Here is a 10,607-nt window from a genome sequence, read left to right on the forward strand (position 1 = left end):
ACTGAGAGGGGACATGATAGCAGTTTTCAGGTATCTAAAAGGGTGTCATAAGGAGGAGGGAGAGAACTTGTTCACCTTAGCCTCTAAGGATAGAACCAGAAACAATGGGTTTAAACTGCAGCAAGGGAGGTCTAGGTTGGACATTAGGAAAAAGTTCCTAACTGTCAGGGTGGTTAAACACTGGAACAAATTGCCTAGGGAGGTTGTGGAATCTCCGTCTCTGGAGATATTTAAGAGTAGGTTAGATAAATGTCTATCAGGAATGGTCTAGACAGTATTTGGTCCTGCCATGCGGGCAGGGGACTGGACTCGATGACCTCTCGAGGTCCCTTCCAGTCCTATAATCTATGAATCTATGAATCTATGAATTGTCTCTCCATACAGGTGTTTGTCCTGCAACCATCACCCTAGACCCTGGGCACGTACAGGAAGTCAGGGGAACGTACGGTACATACAAGAAACACCATTCTTCCTCTGTGTTGAACACCGTCTCCCCTACTCCATGTCAGATTTCAACTCAACCGACTTCACCAACCCCTCCACCTTCATCCTGCTGGGCATTCCTGGTCTGGAGGAAGCCCATGTCTGGATGTCCATCCCCTTCTGCACCATATACTCCATTGCCACCTTGGGGAACTTCACCATCCTGTTCATTGTAAAGACGGAGCCGAGCCTCCATGCGCCCATGTACTATTTCCTCTGCATGCTGGCTGTCACCGACCTGGTCCTGTCTACGTCCATCCTACCCAAAATGCTGAGCATCTTCTGGTTCAATTCCAGGGAGATCAATTTCAGTGCCTGCCTCACCCAGATGTACTTCATTCTCAGCTTCACTGCAATGCAATCTGGGGTCCTTGTGGCCATGGCTTTAGATCGCTACGTGGCCATCTGCGATCCCCTGAGACATTCCACCACGCTGACAAACTCTGTGGTGGCGAAAATTGGCCTGGCCACGGTGCTGCGCGGTGCCATGCTCGTACTGCCCATTCCTGTCCTGGCGAGGAGTTGGCCATATTGCAGAACCAACATCATTTCCCACACGTACTGTGAGCACATAGCTGTGGTGAAGCTGGCCTGTGCCGACATCAGCGTCAGTAGTTACTACAGCCTCTCTGTGGCATTCTTCGTGATCGGTCTGGATGTGTTTTTTATCGCCATGTCATATACCCAGATCCTCAGGGCCATCTTCAGTCTCCCAACAAAGGATGCCCGGCTCAAGACTTTTGGGACCTGCGGCTCCCACCTCTGTGTCATCTTATCCTCTTACATCCCAGCTCTCTTCTCCTTCCTCACGCACCGGTTTGGGCACAATGTGCCCCAGCATTTACACATTCTCATGGCAAACATGTACCTCTTGGTGCCCCCCATGCTAAACCCCATCATCTATGGGGTAAGGACTCAACAGATCCGGGATAGGCTACTCCAGCCCTTTACTCATAAAGGGACCTAAGTTGTCTCCTTGTCATCTGGCTCTCAGATCAAACTCCATGCAGAGCTGGCTGGTGACATGGTGCTGGGCCCTCCTCCCTGAGTCACTGACTGGCCAGTAAAAGAGACTTTAAACCCTTTCCTGACCTTACTGTGCTCTTTCAGCATCACAAATTGGGGAATCTGCCTATATACAACTCATAGGGTTGCCATATTTCTAATTGCTGGTAACTGTAAGACTGAGGCCCTGCCCCTCTGCTCTGCCTCTTCCCCCAGGTTCCGCCCCGGCTCTGCCTCTTCCCCTCAAGGCCCCGCCCCTCACTCGCTCCTCTCCTCCCCACCCCCGTCACTCTCTGGTTCATCCCTCTGACACTCTGCACCCCAAAGCACCCCATATTTACCATGGTGATGCAATTATGGTATGTTTTGTACAAGTAAGCCCTAAAAGTCTTAATCTGCTAAACATTGATATCCCCTTGGGTTGTATGTGCTCTATTGTATGTGAAGTTATGAAATCTTGCTATCTGTGGCCTTGGCTACACTTGAGAATTCACAACGCTGCCGCGGCAGGGCTGTGAAGCGCGAGTGTAGTCGTGCCACCAGCGCTGCCAGAGCTCTCTCGCACCACTGCAAGTACTCCACCTCTCCAAGGGGAATAGCTTGCAGCGCTGCGAGCGAGCGTGCAGCTCTGCAGGCGCTGATTACACTGGCGCTTTACAGCGCTGCTCTCGGGGGTGGTTTTTCACACCCCTGAGCGCAGCAAGTGCAGCGCTGTGAATTGCCAGTGTAGCCAAGGCCTGTGAGTTACTCAAGTGCGATGTGAGGCTGGAAACACCCAAAACCAGCCTTTTAGGTATGTCAAAGGAGTAGCCAGACAGTGTTAATTGCTGTTGTCAACACTCATCCAGGGAAGAATCCACTAGCACAGGAACTCTGTATAAGAAAACCTCCTCGGAGGGAGTACGGAGACCATGGAGAATGTTTGGCCCATAGGGACACGCCCCCCCTCACTTCACATACACAGACTTTCCAGCAAGCTGGAAGAAACTATAAAAGATGGGGAGTGACATCGTCACTTGTCTTCACGCCCCCACACTCAACACCTACAAGAAGCTCAGGAAGACCAAGGACTTTGAACGGGGGAGGGGAACCAAGGCTGCAAAGCAGATGCAGCCTGTGCCTCAAGAATCTGTAAGCCTGCTTATATCATCAGTCAGGGTGAGATATTGCTGATTCAAATCCTATCTAGTGTGTACAAGTCTTAGACAGGAAGATTGTTTGATTTCCTAGGTCACCTGCTTTGATCTGCTTGTTATCACTTATAATCACTGAACATCTATCCTTCAGTAGTTAATAAACCTGATTTATGTTTGATCTTAATCAGTGTGAAGTGTTTGGGACTCTTAGCTCCATTAGCAAAAGCTGGTGCAGATCTTCCCCCATCGAGGGGGGAACAAACTAATTAATGAGTTTACGCTGTACAGATCGGGCTGGGATGGGAGCTGCCACAGCCTGACAAGTAGCCTGCCTGCGAGTAGGAGGCATCCCCGGTTAATGACCCAACGCCTCCCTCCACCCTGAAGTAAACGGACATCATTATACTTATATGTAACAGGGTGGACACCCGCTCCTGTCCTGAAGGGCTTAAAACAGCCCTTGGAGAGGGTTGTGGCAGGGGAAAGGCTGGGTTGATTGGGAAAGTGGCTGCAGCTGGGCCACGCCCCAATCAGGCCACAACTGGCCTGTATAAAAGGCTGTGAGCCAGAGGCCCAGGAGGTCTCTCTCCAGGCTGGGAGAGAGCAGAGCAGGGCGTGGCTGCCTGCCTGCAGAAAGGGTACTGTGAATGGAGCAGGGCTGGGGAGAAAGGCAGAGGAGCTGGAGAGCTCCAGCCTGGAAAGCCCCAGGCTGCGGCCTAGCAGTGGGCCCATGGGTACTGGGGGTTGCAGAGGGCAGCCCAAGGGTAGGCAGAGGCAGCAGGTCCAAACCCAACCTTGCTGCTGATGAGTGGCTTATACTGCAGTCTGCCCTAGGGCACGGGGGCTAGTGAGTGACTGGCAGTAGCCTACGACTGAGGTGAGGTGGGGCTAGAGGGTGGGGCGACCCACAAAAACTGTGGGGGGTACTGCTTGGAGGCAGCACTCAGAGAAAGGGTCACCCGGGGTCCAGGGAGGGACACGAGGGCCAAGCGGCAGCGGGACACCGGCCTGCAGAGGGCACTCCGACAGCTGGAGAAGAGCTAATTCCCAACGACCAGCAGGAGGCGTTGCAGGGGTGAGTCCTGCATCGCTTCAGTACAGATATCAATCGAATTCTTAAGTCAGTTTCATGGTGAGCTTTAGAGCTGCAAAGAGTTCTTTCAGAATGAATCCTTAGGTTGCAGTCCAATGTCCAATATCAGGGTGATCCAGAATGGAACTGGAGACCTCAGTCTTCTGACTTGAGCTTCCAATGATGAAGCTTAAGCAGAACTGAGATGACAGGATCAGGGCCCAAGTATTCTTTTATAGACCACTGGCAGGCTATGAAGAATAGTTGCTTTGAAGTAGAATTACCTATTTCCTATGTATACACAGGTAACTCTTCCATTCATCAGCATAAGGTAATTATCCATTAAGGGGTTCATAGGTAGTTTACTACAAACGTCAAAGTATAGACAACGAAGTTATTATACCCAAGTTTAATTTAAATATTAATATTTTCTTTTGATCTTTGAATTAACAGATACCACCAGACTGGAACCATGTGTTTACATGGTTAACATCTAACCCGATATAAGTAAACACATACAGAAGAAAGGAGTAACTGCATTCTAGATAAAACCATTTTTTCCAGCTTCTCTGCTGAGGGGTGGGCTTGGAAGGAATGGAACCTCCCCAGAAAAGGGAACGGAGGGAGGAGTAGATGGTCCAGCCCTTTAAAAACACAGAGACTGGATGAGACAGAAGAAGCTGGGGCAGGAGAGAGGCACAAGGACGGCAGAGGGGCTCTTTGGTTGCAGAGCTGTGGCTGCAGCAGAGAGACAGACTCCAGATGGAGAAGCAGTCAGGAATTACAGGAGATGGCCCCCGGACAACTGAGAGGTCTCTGACCAAATCCCAAAGAACACTCCAGGGCAGTGAGGACACTGAAGCAGGGAATGATGGGCTGGTGTTGTATTGTATTGTATTTAACTGGATCTGGGTATCTCTTGTGCTCTCTGAAGTAGAGGGATTGGTTTACAATTCTGTAGAGGAGCGGACTCACCCCTGCGGCGCCTCCTGCTGGTCGTCTCGGGAATTAGCTCTTCCAGCATCCTGGAGCACCCCCTGCAGGCCGGTGATCCGCCTGTCCTCTGGCCCCCATGTCCCTCCCAGACCCCGATGCCCTTGTATCTGGGGTGCTGCCCCCTAGCAGTACACCCCTCAGTACTAGGGTCTCCCCTCTCTGGGGAACCCCCACCCACTATCCCTACCTCAACTCAGAATAAGGCCACTGCCAGTCACCAACTAGCCCCTGCTCCCTGGGGCTGACTGCAGTATAGGCCACTCATCACAGGCAAGGTTGGGTTTGGACCTGCTGCCTTGGCCTACCCATGGGCTGCCCTCTGCAACCCCCAGTACCCCGTGGCCTCCTACTAGGCCGCAGCCTGGGGCTATCCAGGCTGGAGCTCCCCAGCCCTGCTCCACTCAGGTACCCTGTGTCTAGCTCGCTGCAGCCAGGCCCTTCTCCCTCTGAAGGCAGAGAGAGACTCTTGAGCTCCTGGCTCCCAGCCTCTTATACATAGCCAGCTGAGGCCTGATCGGGGCGTGGCTCAACTGCAGCTGCTTCCCCAATCAGACCAACCTAGCAGCTCTCAGCCACCAGCCTTCTCCCAGGGCTGTTTCAGGCCCTTTCCGGCAGGAGCAGGTGTCCACCCTGCTACAAACCCCTTTTGCAAGACCTGGGTCTGTTTGCTTTAACGATCCTGTGTCCTGAAAGAGAGAAACTGGGAACAGGGTGTGCCCAAGGAGGAGCTCTGGGCAGGGTGTGTTGAAGCAATTGGAGAGTCTGGGGGAGCCAAGCCACAACTAGTCTCTGGGCCCTGGCGCTTGGCGTGCAGGTCTCTGCTCCCAGAGGGAGGTGCTAGAATGGAAGCTGTACCCCGAGAGTGGGTCTAGAAAGTGAGACCTACAGTAGGGCCTGAACCCTGCTCCAACTCAAAAACACATGGGTCCAGTGTGTGGGACCCAAACACAGCTGCCTGGCAGGTGTCTTCGCACGGGAGCTTGAGTGGGGCTGTTACCACAAACCTGGAGCTGGTGCACGGATGCTAGGGGACTGTCAGTGGACCAGGAGTGGAACTGGGTGATCCCAAACCTGCAGGGAGGTGTCCACAAGATGTTCTCTTAACCCTAATGTGGCCCACTCTCCCCTGCCCTCAGTGTTTCCCCGAGTGCTCCAATTCCCAGACTGATCCAGCCAGAATCCCTGAAGGAAACGTAACCTGAACCAGGCAGTGCCAGTTTCAGGTCAGGGAGAGGATTTGTCTCTCCCTCAGAAAGTGCTCCCCAGAATGGAAGAGGCAGGGAGTCCCTGTTCTACTGGATTTCATCCCATCCCTCTCTCTCTCTCTCCCTCTCCCTCTCTCTCTCTCCATGAATTTTGGTTCCTTTTCTCTCCCTTCTCCCCCCCCACCCCACCTCACATGCCTCCCTCTCTCTGCCACTTCTAATGTGCATTCTACCCTAGGTGCCAGTTACAAACACTCAAGGGTCTGTTGTTCCATCCACTTCAGTGGCAATTGCAGGTGTAGCAATGTGAACCGCTGGGCAAGAAGCGGTGCACATTAGTCTGGTTATTAACCAGGTAAAACTAAGTCCCTGGTCATTAGCATTAAGTAGCCTGCAACTGTGAACTGCAACCAGTTCAGTATTAACCTGTCTAGAGGGATTGCTGGGCAGATGGTAGCTTCATAGACAGTGCTGGAGGCTGCTTGAAAGATGTGGGCGCTCCATTCATACAGCGCAGCCCTTGGGGGGGATGTCATGGCCACAGGGTACAATGAGTACCCAAGCTCCAGTGGATGGGACTGAGGAAGACTGAGGAACTCCAGGCTGACATTTTCAATGCTCATGGTCTCCAGCAGCTTCTCCGTATCAAGATCAGCAGCACAAGATCAGGAGTGAGGATATATTGAACGCACAACCGCTCCCATCAGCACTGTGTCAGTTTTGGCAGCTTTCTTGCTGAGGACATATTGCTACAGTGAAAGACCAGCAAGTTCTGAAGTGGGCACACCGAGGAATGCCACGCCATGGCCTGTGATCACCTGGGTGCCAAGAGCTTTGGTGGCACAACAGACCTACCATTGTACGAATATACAACCTGACACCCTTAAACACCTTCCCAGAGATCAATCCGGGCAGTGCTCGGTTTGCAAGGAGGCTATGTTCCTTTGGGATTTCCCAGGAAGATGATGATGATGCCTGATGGGACGAATGGCTCCCCACATACTGTGGCAAAAGGTCTGTTGATCCAGTAATGTGTGTGAGGCTGAGGTCTGACAAATAGAAAGTGCAGGTGACACTCGCTGAACAAGGAAAGTGAGAGGGACATTTTCAGGGGTCACATATTGCCCATGTGATGGGTAGCAGGGAAAACACTCTTTCAATTGCCTTTGCTCTGTACCTCGGCTTCCTTTTCTCCTGTGGTACAGACTAGAATGTAGTCTTTTTCAGGACATGGATGAATGTCTTATATAAAAACAAAAAATTAGATCTTAGGGAGCTCTACAACAAGAAACTGAGGAGAAAGAGAGAGAGCGGACTCACCAATTGGACTTGTTAGAAAAGCAGAACCAGAACCTTCCCACTTCACTGATTCCCACCTCTCCAAAAATCCTCAAATGAGAACAGCTGTGTCCTGCATACAACAACGCAGGGGATATTGCTGAATACTTCACTACCTTTGAGAGGCTGTGTGTGATTCATAAGATTCCTGATGACCAGAAGTTGCCCACTTTAGTTGCTAATTTAACTGGTAAATCACTGGATATAGTCAATAAAATGCCAATTGGTGATGCTTTAGATTATTGTAAATTCAAAGAAATGCTTTTGAAAGAATTTCAGATTACCCCTGAAACATATAGAGTGAAATTTAGGAATCTTAAGAGGGATACTGGTGTGTAACATGGAATATGTAAACAAAATGAAAGATTTGATGGGAAAGTGGGAAAGGGGCACAGGTGTTACAAGCTTTGAAGCAATGTTTGACGTTGTTTCTCAGGAGCACGTCTTAAACATATGTAAAGATGATGTGAAACAGTGTCTATGGGACAAAAAGTTGAAAACTGTGGATAGATGGCTTCTCTAGCTGAGGATTTTGAGCAGACACATGCATTTATTGTGAATAAACTACAGACGGAGGGGTTTACACTGGGTGGGAAGTATGGTCCCATTTTACCCCATTCCTCTAATCCCCAACCCTAATCTGCTGGAAAAAACAAAAGACTCCCGGAGGTGCTATCATTATAATTCCACTGATCACCCGAGGGATATATGACCTGTGCTCAGAGGAAGCAGGCAGCAGGTATCTCATGTGAATGCTGCGATTCTGAGCACACAAGCCCCTCAGGCACCTGTCACGTATCATACTATGTATGTAAAATTAGCCTCTGCAAAACTAGGCATGAAACACTTAAAGGCTGTCAGCATTAATGGCAGAAAACACCTTGATTGGGAAGATCCAGGGGCAGAAATTTCAGTGGTTAGGAGGAGTATAGTGCAACAAGGTGACCTACTGACAGGACAGATGGCAGAGCTTTTATTATTTGGTGGTTACAAAATCCTTGTCCCTTTGGCTACAGTGCACATGGAAACCGAGGGTTTGGAAGCTGTATGATCAGTGGGGGTAGTAGACGATAACCTTATTGATATGCTAATTGACAATGATTTCTTCCATGTAGCTCAGGCTGTTAAAGTGTCTGTCTGCAGCAAGAAGGAGTGTTCTGCTGGTACCTCAGAGGGAAAGGGGAAAGTCCCAGGAACTGTTGAAGGAAAGAGTGTCTCCATAATTCTTCTGCAATAGTGGGAAACTACATGCTTCCAGGACTGGGAGTGGTTAAGACCAGCTCCTGCCCTTCAGCTGAAGGCAGCGCCACCTCAAGTAGAAAAATGTCCATGTTGCTACTAAACAAGGGACAAACCCAATGCTAGGGAGCAAAGGGAGATGTGTTCCGGAGGGGAGCCAGAGAAGGGTGATAGAATCATAGAAACCACTGAGGAGGTGGGTGTGGGTTCCTTTAACACTGCAGCAGGAGGCAACACCACCTCAGGAAGGGAGGGGGTGTAGAGCCTGCCATTGAGACAACTGTCCAGGCTGTTAGCTATCAGCCCTTCCTGGCTGACCGGGGGATAGTTCCCACTGTAGAGAGTATAGGGGTATGTGTCCTAGAGGAGAGCCCAGAGAGGAAAACTGGGGGAGGAATAGTGGGGGTACAGGAATGTCTCCTCACTGATCACATGGGGGAAGACACCCAGGACAGAACTGAAGATTCAGCATTTGTGCTCCCAGGCACCCAACCTGTGGCTCAGGCTTTGAGAGGGAACTGTCTAACTGACCTGCCAGACGGAAGCAGTTACACAACTGACCTCTCGGGGATAGAGAGGGGTGACGGAGGGTACCCCAATCCAGCTCCCGATTTCTCAGGACTTTGTTCCTGACATGCTTGTGAAAACTAACTCTGTCTCTTCCAGACAGGATGCAGGTCCAACTGAATCAATGGTTGCCTGTGGAAATGCTAATGACCCAACTGACAGAGGGGAGGAGAAAATTCCCTGGGTTGGGAAGACACAGAAAGCAGCTCTGAAAAGACACCCCTGTTAGCCCAGACAGCACAGATCACAAACCTTTAGGAAAGGGGAGGGGAAGGTCCCAGTGCTGGGAGTGGGGATCACAAGGAAAGTCCAAGAGGGGGGGTGGATTATTTCCATGGGTATAACCCTGGGGTTGGGAAGCAGCTCTTCAGAGGGCTAGCCAACATGTAAAGCGCACTTACCACATCAGACCCCAGCATACAAAGACCCCAAAGATCGCCTTAGAGTGAGATCCCTCTGAAGGGGTGTGACATTATTGACATGGACTGTGACCGTATAGATCATTGTTGCAAACAAAGTCCTATAGTGGCACCAAAACTTGTACAAAGAAGGTCGAGTCAGGTGTCTATGAAAAGGTTGTAATTTGCTGGTTATGATTATGCTGTCTGTATGTGTGTATCATTTTTGTAGTTGAATATATGCATATTGGCTATGCATCTGACCAAGAGTGTATTCACCCACGAAAGCTTATGCTCCAATGCGTCTGTTAGTCTATAAGGTGCCACAGGACTCTTTGTCGAATATTGGCTATGTACTTGTATCTCAATGTGTTTGATTCTACATAACATCAGTGAAGCATTTGGTCAGCTTCTTGAGAAAGGACTATTCTGAGTAAGTGCCCAATCAAGGAATGTTCAAGATAGCAGGGGAACAATGGCTGCCGCCTTAAAACTGAGTCATGCATGGACATGTGACTTTCCCAGGTGACTCCAAACTCCATCTTGCTGCTGTGAGTTTCCACAGTAAGAACAAAGGGGTGTCCTTCCACCTGGCAGAGGATATTAAAGGCCCTGGAATCCCCTCCATTTTGTCTTCAATCCTGCTTCTGACCACTGGATGAACTGTGCTTGAAACTGAAGCTCTGAACAAAGGACTGAACGACCCATCCAGGCTGGGAAGTTTGTACTCCAGAGACTTGATTGATTTAAATCAGCAGTAATCCCATCAAGCCTGAAACAAGCCTGAACTAAGAACTTTGCAATTGTTGTATGTATTTGATTCCATTTAACCAATTTTAACTTTCATCTATATTTCTTTCTTTTTATAAATAAATCTGTAGAATTTAGATTCTAAAGGATTGACAACAACGTGATTTGTGGGTAAGATCTAATTTGTAGATTGATCTGAGTCTGGGGCTTGGTCGTTTGGGATCGGGAGAACCTTTTTTCTTTTCCTGGGGTATTGGTTTTCATAACCATTCATCCCCATAAGGAATGGCGCTGGTGGTGATAAAAGGGAACTGGAGTATCTGAGGGAATTGCTTGTCTGACTTCTGGTTAGCCAGTGGGGTAAAACCAAAGTCCTCTCTGTTTGGCTGGTTTGATGCCTTAAATGTAAAGGACCCCC

At 49.8% G+C, this 10,607-nt stretch overlaps 1 protein-coding gene across 1 annotated transcript; it reads left to right on the plus strand.

The window, feature by feature from the left end:
- Positions 1-502: 502 nt before the first annotated feature.
- Positions 503-1,450, plus strand: LOC135977914 (olfactory receptor 52E2-like). The gene has a single exon (XM_065579062.1). It carries the CDS (start codon positions 503-505, stop codon positions 1,448-1,450), a length of 948 nt encoding a protein of 315 aa, XP_065435134.1.
- Positions 1,451-10,607: the final 9,157 nt, after the last annotated feature.

This window comes from Chrysemys picta, unplaced genomic scaffold (genome assembly GCF_011386835.1).
Source record: "Chrysemys picta bellii isolate R12L10 unplaced genomic scaffold, ASM1138683v2 scaf76, whole genome shotgun sequence".
NCBI classification, from domain to species: Eukaryota; Metazoa; Chordata; order Testudines; family Emydidae; genus Chrysemys; species Chrysemys picta.

Excerpts from the sequence above, each read along its gene's own strand:
- LOC135977914 (XM_065579062.1), top strand. The coding sequence starts at position 503 with ATGTCAGATTTCAACTCAACCGACTTCACCAACCCCTCCACCTTCATC.